Source organism: Epinephelus lanceolatus, chromosome 9, assembly GCF_041903045.1.
Source record: "Epinephelus lanceolatus isolate andai-2023 chromosome 9, ASM4190304v1, whole genome shotgun sequence".
Taxonomy (NCBI): Eukaryota; Metazoa; Chordata; class Actinopteri; order Perciformes; family Serranidae; genus Epinephelus; species Epinephelus lanceolatus.
This window is the reverse complement of record NC_135742.1, coordinates 30,092,120-30,108,297: the sequence shown is the minus strand read 5'-3', so window position 1 is coordinate 30,108,297 and position 16,178 is coordinate 30,092,120. Positions and strand designations below refer to the sequence as shown.

At 39.8% G+C, this 16,178-nt stretch overlaps 3 protein-coding genes across 4 annotated transcripts; 2 read left to right on the top strand and 1 right to left on the bottom strand.

Moving 5' to 3' along the window:
- The first annotated feature begins 730 nt into the window (after window positions 1–730).
- med22 (mediator complex subunit 22) lies at window positions 731–5,394 on the top strand. Of its 2 annotated transcripts, XM_033618496.2 has the most exons (5): window positions 731–830; window positions 1,078–1,231; window positions 1,430–1,510; window positions 2,370–2,578; window positions 4,705–5,394. In XM_033618496.2, the coding sequence occupies exons 2-5, from the start codon at window positions 1,109–1,111 to the stop codon at window positions 4,895–4,897; spliced, it is 606 nt and encodes a 201-aa protein (XP_033474387.1). In that variant the 5' UTR covers window positions 731–830; window positions 1,078–1,108; the 3' UTR covers window positions 4,898–5,394. The 2 variants fall into 2 exon arrangements, with proteins under 2 accessions (XP_033474387.1, XP_033474388.1); XM_033618497.2 differs by lacking the exon at window positions 4,705–5,394 and having other exon boundaries at window positions 2,370–3,655.
- On the bottom strand, window positions 5,395–9,489 carry c9h9orf78 (chromosome 9 C9orf78 homolog). Its single transcript, XM_033619034.2, has 9 exons — window positions 9,310–9,489; window positions 9,048–9,107; window positions 8,305–8,356; window positions 8,128–8,198; window positions 7,903–7,980; window positions 7,264–7,461; window positions 6,943–7,079; window positions 6,752–6,856; window positions 5,395–6,570 (listed from the first exon to the last, which is right to left on the bottom strand). The coding sequence occupies exons 1-9, from the start codon at window positions 9,384–9,386 to the stop codon at window positions 6,473–6,475; spliced, it is 876 nt and encodes a 291-aa protein (XP_033474925.1). The 5' UTR covers window positions 9,387–9,489; the 3' UTR covers window positions 5,395–6,472.
- Window positions 9,486–15,602, top strand: nfu1 (NFU1 iron-sulfur cluster scaffold homolog (S. cerevisiae)). Its single transcript, XM_033618882.2, has 8 exons — window positions 9,486–9,612; window positions 13,209–13,309; window positions 13,409–13,544; window positions 14,276–14,342; window positions 14,436–14,553; window positions 14,657–14,720; window positions 14,807–14,981; window positions 15,215–15,602. The coding sequence occupies exons 1-8, from the start codon at window positions 9,554–9,556 to the stop codon at window positions 15,251–15,253; spliced, it is 759 nt and encodes a 252-aa protein (XP_033474773.1). The 5' UTR covers window positions 9,486–9,553; the 3' UTR covers window positions 15,254–15,602.
- Window positions 15,603–16,178: the final 576 nt, after the last annotated feature.

Here is a 16,178-nt window from a genome sequence, read left to right as displayed (position 1 = left end):
ACTGATTGAGATATGAGTCATGATTTTAATGGGATGTAATTCTTGCATTTTATTTTTACTAAAGAAAAGATGAAGATTTGGTTTTTGCCAGGGTCTGTACCAAATGTTTTGAATATGATTTATTGGCTGGGGCATCTCTGTAGCACCATGATGCTTCATATACAATGGTATATTGTGACACATTTGACCTTTATCAAGAAATTGCAGCTCCTGCAATTTGGATATTTCATTTGGCCATATTGCTATTTTGATAAATTGTGCAGCCCTGTCTAAAAAGTATTTACCATGCTTTGCAGATTTCAATTTTACATACAAAACCGCTTCACCCAGACCAACTACACAGACTAAATACTGCTAATATGTTAGTGCCATCAACAATAATGATCCAGTCTGACAATATAACATAAACTGACCCAATTTGCTGCATCAACAACTTGAACTTTTCATACAGAGGGTAGTACATTTTGATCAACACTATGCTTTTACTTTGAAATATAGCTAGCTTTACTGTTACATAAACCACACTGAAAAGGTTTATTTTCAGTGGTTGATGCTTTGATTCATGCTAAGATAAAAACAAATAAATGTATTCAAGTCTAAAAATCTTTATGACGCCAAAAAATAGTATTACAGAGATGAACCAGAAACGTTTTTAGATGTTTTGTTGTTGTTTTCAGTGTTAGTTCAGTGATACTTCGCTAGAGGGCGCTAACACACTGACACACCGGATGTCAGCCGCCATTACAGTAAGAAGAAGAAGAGCGGGCGTTTTCGTGTCTTGTTATCGTTTTACATTTTAACGACATTATTTACAAAGTATGCGGTGAGAAGTAAGTGATAACCATTACAGAACCTGTAATAAAATATATTTATGTAGTATTACATCTATAAAAACTACGTCAGCTAACGTTACACGGTTTTCTCGTAAGTTTATTTTGTGAAAGCACGCGCCTTTTCATGCTAGCTACGTTAACGTTAGTTGTTTGCTAATCACTAACGTTGTGATGCCTTCACCGTTTTATCCCAAACTTCATTAGCTAAACGGATTTCTCTGTGTGTTTAACTTACTGTGAACAGGTAACACGCTGTGTGTGTTTTCCTGAGCACGATGGCGACCCAGAGAGTGCTCCCTCAGAGCAAAGAGACTCTGCTACAGAACTACAACAAGAGGCTGAAAGATGACATCAGGTCCATCCTGGACAACTTCACAGAGATTATCAAAACAGCAAAGGTACATAAATACGGCACCACTTGAGTTTTATGTTCATTACTATCAATGGGAGGCAGGAAATATTACAGCATAATTACTTCTCACTAGTATCAGCATCACTCCAATCCCCTGTCCTGTCCTGTCTCTTCACATTGTTCCTCTTTGTCCTCCAAATATTTGAGTATCTGTGATATTTCTCTCGCTGTTTTTTTTCTCCAGATAGAGGATGAGACACAGGTTTCCAGGGCAACCCAAGCAGAGCAGGACCATTATGAGATGCACGTCAGAGCAGCAAACATTGTAAGCATTGCTAAAAAGGCATCCAGCTAGTATTGTATTTAGTAGGGAGAGGGGAAGATGAGAGAGGAGCACAGGAAAGGTCACTTCAATCTGCTTCTGATTAACTTTGAGTATTAATTTAACATTGTCATGTTAGTTTGAGTAAATTTTTTTAGCCTTGCTGCTTTCTGAAATGATACATAAAGCACACACACAAGATCCCTTACAGCCAACAGTTCATCACAGCCCTCAGCTGTAGGGTTTAAAAATCATTTCACTCAACACTGTCTGACAGTATTACATGTGACTTATCTATTGACTTCATATATGATGTCTATAGTGAGAAAAATTTTCCAACCTTATGTTTTATAGCTGTATCATTCTTTTGAATTGAAATACTGGGGCGTTGGTGGCTTAGTGGGTAGAGCAGGTGCCCCATGTACAAGGCTGTTGCCGCAGCGGCCCAGATTTCAGTCCAGCCTGTGGCCCTTTGCTGCATGTCATCCTCCCTCTCTCTCTCCCCCTTTCAAACTTACCTGTCCTGTCCATTAAAAAAGGCAAAAATGCCCTAAAAAATATCTTCAAATAAAGAAATACTGTAGATGTGCATCATTTATATGAACTCCCCAAAGTTCAGCCTAGTATTTTTGGTATCTTTGTGAAGTTTGAGATCTCCACTAGAATTTAAAGTTAGGTTTAAGTACAGTACAACTGCACGACACAAATTTGTGCTTGCTGACCACCTTGAAGCCCTGAGCGGTTTAGGATAAAGTGACATGCGTCACAGTCAGGTGACTGGATTGTTAGGCTTTCTGTGAGGAGCGGTTACTTTGAAAATGGTCATTCATTCACACATTTCCCCTCTCTTCTGTTGTGTCAGGTACGAGCTGGTGAGTCCCTCATGAAGCTGGTGTCCGATCTGAAGCAGTTCCTGATTCTGAACGACTTTCCCTCGGTGAACGATGCCATCAGCCTCCAGAACCAGCACCTCCGCTCGCTGCAGGAGGAGTGTGACAAGAAGCTCACCTCGCTCCGTGACGAGATCGCCATCGACCTGTATGAGCTAGAGGAAGAATATTACTCCTCCAGGTACAAGTAGGCTCATACTTGCCCCCCATCCCACCGCCATCTAAACCTCTTGGGTTGAATTTATCTCATCGTCACATCCATACGGTACCATTCATCAACACAGATCATTGCTAAAGGTCGTTGTGATGAAGATCATCTCACTAAGTGACGTTCTTATTGATTAGTAAGTGCCTTGACGTTTTTTCTGCTCTGTGGCATGTGTCATATTTGGTCAAAGTACAGAGGACTTCAGCAGGACTGCAGGTATACGACTGAATATTAGCTTTAGCTGTGAACTACTGCAGCTCAACATGTGTTTAAGAGCCTTCAATGCAGTTTACAGATGCAGTTTGAAAGCCAGATGGCTTTTCTGGCGACAAGGATAAATTTCCATAAATTCAGAACCGAAAGCCTCAGCGTTGATCCACTTCTGGGTTAATTTCTAAATGGCTATCAGACTTTTGGTTTCCTCGTCTGCAGCGTCCATTAGGCTTTAGAGTTTTTATCAAATATTGTCATGCACATTGGAGAGATGCATGGTTTGGTGGAATTTCAGTAATGTGGCCTTTGCTCCTAGTTTAGTTACTATAATATTTTAAATTGAAGTAATGACCAGAGTTCATTAAACCCCATGTAGGCAACCTCTTTTATTCTAAAAGAGGTTGCCTACACAGTTAAAGAACTATTTCAGAATAAAGATTTTATAGATGTATCATTCATTTTTATTGAAGATTATTTATATGTAATACTTAAATCATGAAATGAAATAATGATGACCTATATAGTAGATTTTAAAGATAGAGTTTGGATGAATGTTTGGCATGAACTGTAAAATTAGACATGACTATTTGCTGTTATTTATTCAAGGTGAAATCTGGAACTACTGAGAGTTTTTCAAGTAGACATTTTCTCCCTGTAAGAGCGATTTAGGTACCATAATCATTTTGAATTGATTCCGTCCTTAAGACCACAAGTAACTCGAGCTGTAATCATGCGAGTGGTGTTAATCACACATGGTGTGGTTGTACTTGTGTACCAGATTGTGCCAGCTGTTCCAGCAGACCCAGAATGATTAAGAAATAAAGTAGAGACAAAACACTGTAGTAGTTTGTCTTGTTTTCTGTGAGAAAGTACTAAGGAGTGTCTCTCAGTCTTGTTTGGAGCATGCTGGGTGTGGGCTTTCCTTCTTCACTGCACTCACTCTGCTTTCTCCTCCACCAGCAACTAATCATTCTTTCTGCTGTGGGGTTGTACAAAGTTCTTATCCATTGTCTGTGTATTACCAACAGTAGATGGCAGTCGGCATGCCCCCAATTTGGCAGGTAGGAGTACCACCACGGAAATGAAGGACAGAGGGCAGCAGCAAAACCTATTTTAGCCACCTGAATATTTGGAATATTTCCACCACTTTACCTTGCTGTTAGATAGCATTTTCCATCAGGGAACTGAAGCCGTTATATCAATCTGTGCTCTCCTCAAAGCACTGATTGTGTTATTATGTGACTTTGGATTTTTAAAGGGTTCGTTCAGATTCATCACAGTCACGCAATAACACAGACAAACTGATTGAGACAGCAGTAGACCAGCAGCTCCAGTATTCTGTGAAGTAAAATTACTGTTTTTGACAATGGAGTCTGGTGGCTTTGAGGAGAGCATAGATAATGGCTTTAGTTCCCTGTTAGAAAGGGCTGTTTGACGGCAAGGTAAAGTTGCCATAACAAGCTAAATATGCTGACACTTAAATGATATTGATTTTTTTAGGTGGCTAAAATATGTTTTGCTGCTGCTCCCGTCCACAGCAGTACATTGTTCAGCTTCTATGACAGTACTCCTGTCTGCTCCTTCAAACTGGGGCATGCTGAGTACCTCATACAACCCCACAGCAGAAAATCCAAACGATTCCTTTAAAATCATCAGTCAATACATCACACCTCTGACGACAGTATCTAGTTAATAAACAGCTGTTCTAGGTGTTGATCTAGCCTCCATTGCTTCTGCATAACCTCCACGCTTCTATCGTACGTGCGCCTTCTCATGTGCTCCTCTACGTGTATGAATGTGCTTATTCTGACCTGCCGCTCTCGTCTGCTCCTCTCTTTCTGTGCTGCGCTGATTCTTTGCCTCCTACTGGTTTCTGCTCTGCAAAGCTACAGTCAGTGGGACAGCACTGATCTGCCACTGTGTGAGGCCTACCGCCGACGAGACAGTTGGGCCTCCCCAGGCAGCAGCTGCAGCTCTACGCAGGGAGACCGGGAGGATGTGGAAGGGCCTCCTTCTCAGGAGACAAACCCCCAACACCACCTCAACGGACATGGGACGTCCTCCATAGAGAAACCATGAGGAGAGAAGCCGACGCTGATAGAAACGCCTGTGCTGTTTGTACTAATGTGGTTTGGCTGATTTAGTTTCCATTACACATTTTGAACTAGTGTCTGACTACTGTAACATGTCATGGACTGAAACTTGGCACTGAGGATTTCTCTTGACAGACAGGTATTATGAGCAAGAAATACCTTAAAGTCACCGTAATCAGAAAAATGACCTGTACAGTGTATAAGACGTAACATTCCCCTCAGTTTAAACAACTTTTTTCTTAAATTAATTCATAAATTTGCATACACTGACTTACATACTGTATATACAATGCTGAAGTAAAGGAAGTAGACAGCTTTATGAATTTGAAGTGTACCTTTGCAGTATTTCATTGCCAGTACACATTTTTTTATATTTTCATGCTGGACTTGGCTCAAGTGTTGAATGAGTGTGTTCTTACATTTATTTTGTAATGTTTTTTTTACTACTCTAAACACTGGACACATTAAAGAACAACTTAAAGCTTGTGGTTTTGTTTTTTTAATTTTCTGAAAGCCATAAGACATAATTCTACAACAAACAGTCAACATTTAATGATGGACTAAAAAGCAAATCTACCACTTAAATAATTAAACACTTGTTAAAGGGGTAGTTAACCCCAAAATCTAAAATGCATATATTCCCCCTTACCTGTAATGCTATTTATCAGTCTAGTTTGTTCTGGTGTGAGCTGTTGAGTGTTGGAGATATCAGCTGTAGAGATGTCTGTCTTCTCTCCAATATAATGGAACTAGATGGCACTCAGCTTGTGGTGCTCAAAGCACCAAAAAATAGATTTGAAAAACTCAACAGCAATGTCTCTTTCCAGAAACTATGACCCAGTTACTGAAGAAAATCCACAGACCTTGTTGTGAGCAGTTTCATGTAGGAACTACTTCCTTCCTACGGAACTACACCTGCCAAACATCACAGCACAGAAGGAAGAGTGCATCTCCTCTCAGAAAAGAGGCTTGTGCTCATGACAGCTTGAGATGTAAACATTAATGGTGTCCTCCTCGGCTGAGCTGCAACATTAGCTAACTCAGTGGTGCTACGTGAACAAGCAGTCCATGCACTCTTCCTTCTGCACGGTCAAACGGTTGACAGTTCTTACAGGAAAATGCTACCACTACACCACAGGTTCCATTATCTTGGAGAGAAGGCAGATGGCCAATATCTTCAGCCCTCTGCAACTCACACCAAAACAATCTAGAGTGATAAACAGCACTAAAGGTGAGAGGAAAATGTGTTTTTGATTTTTGGGAAGAACTGTCCCTTTAAGGTATTCCTGTATTCCTTGACTGGTCCTTGGTTATCAGACAATCCTGAGCCATAAAAGCCACATGGTTTCCTCGATGATGAAGAACGCACCACAGAGCAAATGTTCTGTATACAGAAAACCACAAGGAGCTTTTTAAAATATGTACAAAATACTACACTGAAGGGTCTTGGTATTCCTCCAATCAATAGCTGTGGGAGAGAAGCAGTCTGCAAATCTTCGTGGCTCAGCTGGAGGCTTCAATCCTCATGAGTAACTCATTCTTAAAAAAAGTATCCAGCTCCTCAATATCGTCGGTTCATCTTCTTGAACTTCTCATAATGGTAGTCATCTGTGGCTTTTTCGTTGTTTGGACGTTTGCGGTAGTTTGGTGGTGACGAAGCTGTGGAGTAACAGAAGAAGGTATAAATCAGATTATAGGTTTCAGAAAAGCGGTAAGAAGCTGTTAAACTGCTTGTATTAACAATATTCCAAATTAGGTCACCAATGCTAGACAGTTTATACAAACAAGTACAACTTTAAATGCTCCTGTTTCAGTGTGCTTGCAAGAAACAGTCTCTTACCCTCTGGACCTGGTTTCTCAGTGTCTCCCACACGCAGTGGCCTGGCCTTGGGCTCCTCTCTGTGTCTGTGGTGCCTCTGTGGTGCGTTCACATCCTCATGATAGACTGAGAAAAGACATTACGTATTAAACCAACCATCCACCTCTCATGCCCTTCTCAAATCCTAGTGTTTACAGATCAAAAGCACTCACAGCGGTTGTGTTGGACGTAGTTAACAGCGATGTTGGTGGGTACAAAAGATGTGCCGTGGTCTTTTTTCTTGTTCCTCTGTTCTGCCAGAAGCTTGGCTTTTGCATCCTCTGTCTGGATAATGTTCTTTATCTTTGCACTGGGAAGGAAATCACAGGAACAGGCTGTCACTAACAGAGCTGTATCAGGTCTGTCAGCTAATTACTGCCATGTCTCAATACAGAATATCTCCCATATAGATTTAAGAAAAAAAAAATAAGACTACTGTTGAAGACTCCAAAAAATAAATCTATAAGATCATTTAAAGAATCTCCTATACGTACTCAATACCAAGATCGACTTCAGGGATCCCGCTCAGCATCTGATTGGACAACATCTCCTCTGTCTTCTTGGCAGAATTGACTCGGATGCTCTCAGGCAGCTCATACAGGTGATCTTCTGCATTCTTCACCTTAACTTTCTGTTCCTCTGCCTCCACCAAGCCCTTCTTCTTCTTCAGCTCTGTCTCAATGTATTTCATCCTGTGAGGGTAGATTTATGAACGAAATCAGGTTTTAAAATATTTCTGTGATGCACTTAATGAACCACTGTGTGAATATCCAACTGTGTCCTAAATGTTGGCGAACAAAGGCAGAAAATTCACAAATCTTTCAACTAAATATACTGACCCAAGTCATGCATGTTTGCCCTCCACATTTAGATAAAGCAGGTGTTGAATACTGCTGTCCAAATTGTGGATTAACTCATGCAAACAAATGAAGAAGTAGGTGCTCTGGTTGAGGTGGTGATTGGAATTAACTTGTTCACCTAAGTCTGACCAGTGTGTGCCCCCTGGACTTCAGTCAGCACGCTCTGAATGCCAAAAAGATTGAGGTTGTGTGTGTGTGTGTGTGTGTGTGTGTGTGTGTGTGTGTGTGTGTGTGTGTGTGTCAAAAGTGTGAAAAAAAAAAAAGCTGACATACATGTCTGCATCCTCGTCTCTTCTGTTAGTTTCAGCAGAAAAGGAGGTGCCCAGGTTCAGATCCGTCTCCTCTTCAGTCCTGCATATGGAAAAGAGGTAATCTCAAGTTAAATCAGTGTCATATGAGATTATGCACATTGTTCATGTTGTAATGGCACACTAGTACAAACACAAAATGTTAATTACACTGCATCAAAATGATTAAAGCAGTCACAGATTTACTTACATGTCCCTATTCCTGTCTTTGACTTTCTTCATGTCTACAACGCCTCCAGTCTTCAGTTTAAAAGGATCATTCTGTTAGAGAAAATTTATTTTAATAACAAAATATTAAGCAAATAGAAAATTAAACACACATATGCTGGTTAATCAAAACAGGTAACATTTCTAAAAGGTTGCTTACATCAATTTCAGCCTCTGGTGGCAGTTTCTCCCCGACCAACAGGGCTGTCACACTGAACAAAAGAGAAATACGAAGGTCAATTTGTGACTCATATATTATGATGTTGTTCATTAGATTTTAGGTATAAAAACATGTTCATAGTTTGAGAAACAGCATTAATTATGTTAGGGACTGTTCATTATTTATGAGAGGGGACGGGGTGGTGCAAAAATGGGGGAGACACGTCAAATATTTTTTAAGCACTGGGGAAGAAAAAATTGCCAAATTACACCATTTATCACAGCCAGAAACTGTAAAAACAGAATTTGTTGTTAGATTTTCATATTTCCGACCATCCCTGAACACATTATGTGGGACGAATACTTCTGTCAGAATAAAAAACAACCAAATCTGAGCTCAACATAATGACATGTTATTGAAATCACTTTATTCCATGTCTCATTTCAAATTTTGCCAAAAATAAACCATTTGAACTAACCAGCCAGCGTGCTCGACAAGAGTGATAAACTGAGGCTTTCTTCAACTCCATAATTTCATCTTTGACTTTTAACTTTCACACATCAAAGGGTAAGTTCTTAGGATCTAACAATTAATTTATTGTAGAGGGAGGGTGTTGCATTTTCCCATAGTCACTCAGGAAGGCTCAAAGAAATGTATTTGTAAGTTTGGGGAGCGTCAAAAAAGGTCACACCCCAGCTACCCCTCGTCTGATAAGAAAGAACAGTCCCTTATATTCACGTTACCTGACTCCGGTCTGTCGTTTCCGTAAACTCTGAAGCTCTTTAGCCTCCTCCACTTTAGATCTAAACGACCAGGAAATAACGTGATGTTAGGTAAAAATACAACTTCAAATTAAAAAAACAAAGTCTGTTAATAAATATGTAATTTTTAACTTGATTTTAACTGATGGGGCAATTAGCTACGTTAGCTAGCATAACGTTAACGTAGCTAACGCTAGTATTTTTGTTCATGTCGTAGAGTTTTAATAAAGCTACTTAACGCTACCTGACTTCTTCGGTTGTCTCATCCTCCTCTACATCTGACGAGTCCTTTCTCCGCCTAAAGTTTCTGCCACACGGCATTTTTTAATGCAGCTTGATAATGTTATTTCTTAGCTTTAGCACGACTACGTTTGACGATAGCAGATGGTTTGATTTCGAGGGGGTGAACTTTAACAGACGTACAACAATAGTGCGTCACTTCCACATATGTAATAGACAACTTCCGGTTTTAGGTAATCATAACAAACATGGCGTCGTGCAGGCAGGTCGGCAGGTTGTTGGGTGTTTCAGCATGGCTTTCGCGTCCGTAAGTTTATCTGTTTGTCAGTCGTGAAAGTGCAATGTCATTTAGCTTTTTTTTAATGCTTGTACGATTGCATTGACCCCTCAAGTACCAGGGTCTGGCTGACGTAAACTATTAGCGGCTAGCTAGCGAGCTAAGTTCCAAAGTGACGCAGAATAGTTATTAGGCTATGTGCCAGAGCAGCATGATATAATGAACGTTATTGTACTGTGTTAGCTCTTAAGATCAGAGTGAGTAAATAAAGCTTTTTTGACACCTCGGAGAGAAATGACTCTTAAATGTCGTGCTTCAAATAATTCTTTACAAGTCTAACAAGATTAAGTGTACAGATAAAGACAGCTCTTCAAGTTGTGATCTTTGTTCGCATCACTTGGACACTGTAACGTTAATGTTATCTAAGCAAAGCTGCTTTATGTCTGTCATATTTCATGGGGACTGTGGGTGAATTGCAAGACAAATACACGAGTGGGTGGACTTCTTGACTCTAACTGGACTCTTCAGTACAGCTTTGATTTTGTGTTTGGACTCCTTTTGTTGAAAATGAAACTTTCTTGCGAGTCACAGTTCTCTGTGACTTCTAAAAGTGTCTTTTCCTAAGTTGGACAGAAGGGTGGATTCAGGAACAATTTAAATTGGTCACATATACAGTACAGGCCAAAAGTTTGGACACACCTTCTCATTCAATGCGTTTTCTTTATTTTCATGACTATTTACATTGTAGATTCTCACTGAAGGCATCAAAACTATGAATGAACACATGTGGAGTTATGTACTTAACAAAAAAAGGTGAAATAACTGAAAACATGTTTTATATTCTAGTTTCTTCAAAATAGCCACCCTTTGCTCTGATTACTGCTTTGCACACTCTTGGCATTCTCTCCATGAGCTTCAAGAGGTAGTCACCTGAAATGGTTTCCACTTCACAGGTATGTCTTATCAGGGTTAATTAGTGGAATTTCTTGCTTTATCAATGGGGTTGGGACCATCAGTTGTGTTGTGCAGAAGTCAGGTTAATACACAGCCCTATTGGACAACTGTTAAAATTCATATTATGGCAAGAACCAATCAGCTAACTAAAGAAAAACGAGTGGCCATCACTACTTTAAGAAATGAAGGTCAGTCAGTCTGGAAAATTGCAAAAACTTTAAATGTGTCCCCAAGTGGAGTCGCAAAAACCATCAAGCGCTACAACGAAACTGGCACACATAAGGACCGACCCAGGAAAGGAAGACCAAGAGTCACCTCTGCTTCTGAGGATAAGTTCATCCGAGTCACCAGCCTCAGAAATCACAAGTTAACAGCAGCTCAGATCAGAGACCAGATGAATGCCACACAGAGTTCTAGCAGCAGACCCATCTCTAGAACAACTGTTAAGAGGAGACTGCGCGAATCAGGCCTTCATGGTCAAATAGCTGCTAGGAAACCACTGCTAAAGAGAGGCAACAAGCAGAAGAGATTTGTTTGGGCCAAGAAACACAAGGAATGGACATTAGACCAGTGGAAATCTGTGCTTTGGTCTGATGAGTCCAAATTTGAGATCTTTGGTTCCAACTGCCGTGTCTTTGTGAGACGCAGAAAAGGTGAACGGATGGATTCCACATGCCTGGTTCCCACTGTGAAGCATGGAGGAGGGAGGTGTGATGGTGTGGGGGTGTTTTGCTGGTGACACTGTTGGGGATTTATTCAAAATTGAAGGCACACTGAACCAGCATGGCTACCACAGCATCCTGCAGCGACATGCCATCCCATCCGGTTTGCGTTTAGTTGGACAATCATTTATTTTTCAACAGGACAATGACCCCAAACACACCTCCAGGCTGTGTAAGGGCTATTTGACCAAGAAGGAGAGTGATGGAGTGCTGCGGCAGATGACCTGGCCTCCACAGTCACCGGACCTGAACCCAATCGAGATGGTTTGGGGTGAGCTGGACCGCAGAGTGAAGGCAAAGGGGCCAACAAGTGCTAAACACCTCTGGGAACTCCTTCAAGACTGTTGGAAAACCATTTCAGGTGACTACCTCTTGAAGCTCATCGAGAGAATGCCAAGAGTGTGCAAAGCAGTAATCAGAGCAAAGGGTGGCTATTTTGAAGAAACAAGAATATAAAACATGTTTTCAGTTATTTCACCTTTTTTTGTTAAGTACATAACTCCACATGTGTTCATTCATAGTTTTGATGCCTTCAGTGAGAATCTACAATGTAAATAGTCATGAAAATAAAGAAAACGCATTGAATGAGAAGGTGTGTCCAAACTTTTGGCCTGTACTGTATATATTTAAATTTTACACTTAATTCTTGCAACAGTTACTGTGATAAAGTAGACATTAGTTTATCTATTAAGACTTTTAGTACATGAAAGATTAAAATACAAAAACAAAAAAAATGTTGTTGTCTCCATAAAATAACCCCAAATAGCTGTCAAAACAAAAGATTTAAATAAATATATAATATAAAAATATCAATATGTATACTATATATATTAATATAATATATAATATAAAAATATTATTATGTAAAGTTCTAATACCAAAAATCTCGATTTTGGTCTCTTTGGCAGCACCTGCTGTGATGAGTGGGAACTGCAGTCCGTTTGTTGGCAGACTGCCTACATTGTCATATGCAATCGCATTTAGAGCACTGGTTATCCGGTTTGGGTAATCGTGCAAAGTTTGAATGTGAATGAAGGTGATCCAGTCTACTGTTGCTTTGAAAAACCAGCACAAAAGTAAAATGGATTAGCTCATCATGGACAGCAAAACATGGGTTTTAACTCTGGATCATTCTTGTCCAGATTACTAATTTTGAACAACTGGGTCAAGAGGGGTTAAAACTTTTCTGGTGGGCACTGTTCTACACTAGATACTTGTCTATATATGAGCTTAATTTGTTGTGGCCATCATGATATATCGCACATCCATCAATTAGCTACAACCACTTATCCTTAAAGGTCAGAGGGGCTGGAGCCAATCCCCTGACATTGAGTGAGAGGTGGAGTAACACACCCTGGACCAAGTTGTCAATTACAAGGCTAACACAAAGAAACAGACTCATATAACCCCTATGGACAATTCAGAGTCCTTGGTTAACCCAACCTGTATGTCTTTCAAGAATACATGTCCCAGCCTGCCTGCAGGTTTGCACCCAGACATTCTGAGTGGTAACTAACCACTGCATCACTGTGCCACACATAAGATGTCCCATTGTGTATATCAGAATGTTTTAATTCCAGCAATCATGACATTCTTCATTTTGTCAGACAAAGGTGCTTTAGAATAAATACTGATCTATCTTATGAGGTCAAAAACAGACATGTATTGAGCATTTTGGCAAGGACAAGACCAATGGTGACTACGGGACATAATATGTGTTTCATGAGTCGTTGCAGGGCTCGTTTGCTTATTGCCTCAATAATTGGATATTGCTATAAAGGAATTATATGTTGTTTTAACGCTTTTGCACAAAGGGTTTTATTGGGTGAGTCAGATTCCTTGTTGAACCTGTTAGTGCCACACCCACAGATTTTTTTAAGTATGAATTTGTTAATGATGTGTGATTTGTGCAGTAGTAACTTTTTAAATCTCTCCTTTGTGTTGTTTCAGTCTTGCAGTCAGTGGATATCAGAGAGCCGGATTACACTGGCCTTCACATAGCGCAGGACTACCAAACAGATGGCCACAAAACCCCCATTGGGTTGTTCCTGGTTTGTATGCATGCAGCATCCTTGTGGTTGTCTGACTCGGAAAACACTGCATAATGACAGATGTAACTTTCTCGTTCTTTTTGTTTTGTCTCCTTTCAGGAAGGACGATGTTTGTGCAGACACAGGACACACCAAATCCAAACAGCCTAAAGTTTCTGCCCGGTCGTATAGTTCTTGAAACAGGGACTATGAATTTCGCCGGTCCTCGTGACGCACACTGCTCACCCTTAGCCCGGTATGTGACTTCTTACATACAAGGTCACTGAACTGAGAGTAATATATCAGTCTCACAGCAAACATTGTGATGTGGCATGGCAGGAAAAAGAACAGGTTTGAATAACTGTGTTGATGTTGGCTGTGTTCCACTGTTTTACACCCATATGGATTGAAGTCATTTTTACTTACACTTGTCTGATAAGTCACCTGTAAAGATTTATTCACCTGCTGTACCAGCAGCGTGAGAACCAAAGAAGTCAGTGTACTCATAAAGTAAAAAATAGTAAGACTTCTGGGTGCTCCTCAGAATGTCCTTGATTCTGCAGTCATCGACCTTACAGCTGAGGACACTGTTCCTACATCTGTCCAATTTAGTACTTATAAAAGTATGAAACAGTGTGTCTTCCAGTGAATGATAGATTCTCTTACTGGTTGCTTGACTCAGCTTTTACATCCAATTGAGCTTTAAAATTTTCACTTTTAACAGCCTACAATAAATAATATATATAGTATAAGCAGAAGGAGTACAATATAGTACATATAAATGTAATTATCTACACATGTGTAGATCATTTTCTTTCTGTTTTTAAACTTTATATCTATTATTGGTTTGGTTTGTATGGCCTTGTTTTTTAATAGAAGTGTCAAATTAACTTTGTAATTGATCCAACACTTAACAAACCGTCACTTAAGTGTTGGATCAATTACAACACTTAACAAACCGTCACTTAAGTTCTGTTTTGTCTCCAGACAGCTGTTTAGGATTGATGGAGTCAAGAGCGTCTTCCTGGGCCCTGACTTTATCACCATAACAAGGGTAAAATCACGTCATGTTCATATGAGCCTCATAGTGTAGCACATTGTAATGTCATTGCTCAGAATAGCCTGTTTTCTTTCTGTCTCTGTGCAGGCTGATGAAACTATGGAATGGAAAGTTATCAAGCCTGACGTGTTTGCTGCCATTATGGACTTCTTCACTTCTGGACTTCCTGTGGTCAATGAGGACAGCGCACCTAGTCCAGACACAGGTAAGGGTTTCAATCAGCTGCAGGGAAAACACTGAAATAGATCGAATGAGTAGGGCCAGCTCTTTGTGAATTTATGCCAAGGAATTTCCAACTGTCTTTCCAGCACCATCAGATGATGACGATGAAGTAGTCGCAATGATCAAAGAACTGCTGGATACTCGAATAAGGTAGCTGCTTTTGAAGAGCTGTATCAGCATCTGTTACTGCGGTTTTCTGTCCTTTACCCACACATGTTTTTGTTCCTCTTCCCCAGGCCAACAGTGCAGGAGGACGGAGGTGATGTTGTGTATCGGGGTTTTGAGGACGGCATTGTTAAACTGAAGCTGCAGGGCTCCTGCACCAGTTGTCCCAGTTCCATTGTTACTCTGAAGAACGGCATCCAAAACATGCTGCAGTTTTACGTCCCCGAAGTTGAATCAGTGGAGCAGGTTTGTTCTCCTGCTTTGCTGTAAACAAGCTGTAAACATGTTAGAGCAGACAACACAGCACAACAGATGTTTTATGTAATATAAGCACTGTAATTTAAAAAATAATTGTTTGTAATTTGATAACTGTTTATATTGGCCCTGTCATTATTCATAATTACCATCAACAGTCAGCGGAGGAAAAAAGTCTGTGCTACTTATAAGTGATCGCTGAAGTTGTAATTTTATTTCCACAGGTGAAGGATGAGGATGAGGAGGAGGCTGCCCAAGTCTGAACTGCACTGAAACCCCTTTTACACATTCCTCGCTCCCTCGGCCACCTCCTCAATGCAAGCCATAGTTGCAATACAGTGTGAGAGAACGCATCATCATCATCATCATCATCATCATTCATCCGGATGTTATTATTGATTTTGTAGCTATTTTCTGTACAATGACAGTATTTTAAAACATGGAGACAGAAGAGCGCAGTCATAGGAACTGACGATTGTAGAGCTGAAAAAAATTGTATTTATTATTTCACATTGCTATACTTTTTGAATCAGTCACTAGGCAAAACCGCATTGAACAGGCTGAAGTTACATATACTGTATGTATATAAATAAAGTTTGTTGAAATATTTTATGATGGCTGTGCAGTATTTTGTTGTGCATGTGGAGTGAATAATTTATATGTTTAATATCACAGAATTGCAATTTCCAGGCCTCTTCCAGTGCAAACATACAAGATTACAGTCACTAGATATTACTGCCACAATCATACTGTTTTACTTTATTTATTTTTTTTCATGAAGATATTATTTTTGACAAACGCAAAGAGGTGTATTTGTTGAGTTGAATTACAAATTGAATATTTGGGCCTCTGTCAGACTAGTCTAGGATTTTTCTGAGGGTTGTGACATCTTAAACTGAGATTATTGTAATCTTTCTGAGACTTGGGATTTAATGACAGAAAGAGAACATTTAAATTATATAATAACACAAATTACACATTTTAAAGGCTGATTTTGATACAAATTTGATCAAATTTGATTTTGTAACCAAGATGTCCTTGGAAGTGTAGACATGGCCTTGACATGACATACTACCTACATAATAGTGTAAAGAGATCAGATTCACAGAAAACCTTTGAAAGTAGGTAAAATGTGAAGAGATGTGATTTTTAAAATACACATTTGAAACAGTAAAATGGGTTGTGCTG

Bases quoted from the DNA above. Each gene is read 5' to 3' on its own strand.
- med22 (XM_033618496.2), top strand. From the start codon at position 1,109: ATGGCGACCCAGAGAGTGCTCCCTCAGAGCAAAGAGACTCTGCTACAG. The intron at 1,232-1,429 runs GTACATAAATAC...TTTTTTCTCCAG, and splicing joins AGATTATCAAAACAGCAAAG to ATAGAGGATGAGACACAGGT. The intron at 2,579-4,704 runs GTACAAGTAGGC...TGCTCTGCAAAG, and splicing joins GAAGAATATTACTCCTCCAG to CTACAGTCAGTGGGACAGCA.
- c9h9orf78 (XM_033619034.2), bottom strand. From the start codon at position 9,386: ATGCCGTGTGGCAGAAACTTTAGGCGGAGAAAGGACTCGTCAGATGTA. The intron at 9,108-9,309 runs GTAGCGTTAAGT...CTGGTCGTTTAG, and splicing joins GAGACAACCGAAGAAGTCAG to ATCTAAAGTGGAGGAGGCTA. The intron at 8,357-9,047 runs GTAACGTGAATA...TCTTTTGTTCAG, and splicing joins AAACGACAGACCGGAGTCAG to TGTGACAGCCCTGTTGGTCG.
- nfu1 (XM_033618882.2), top strand. From the start codon at position 9,554: ATGGCGTCGTGCAGGCAGGTCGGCAGGTTGTTGGGTGTTTCAGCATGG. The intron at 13,310-13,408 runs GTTTGTATGCAT...GTCTCCTTTCAG, and splicing joins CCCCCATTGGGTTGTTCCTG to GAAGGACGATGTTTGTGCAG. The intron at 13,545-14,275 runs GTATGTGACTTC...TTTTGTCTCCAG, and splicing joins CACTGCTCACCCTTAGCCCG to ACAGCTGTTTAGGATTGATG.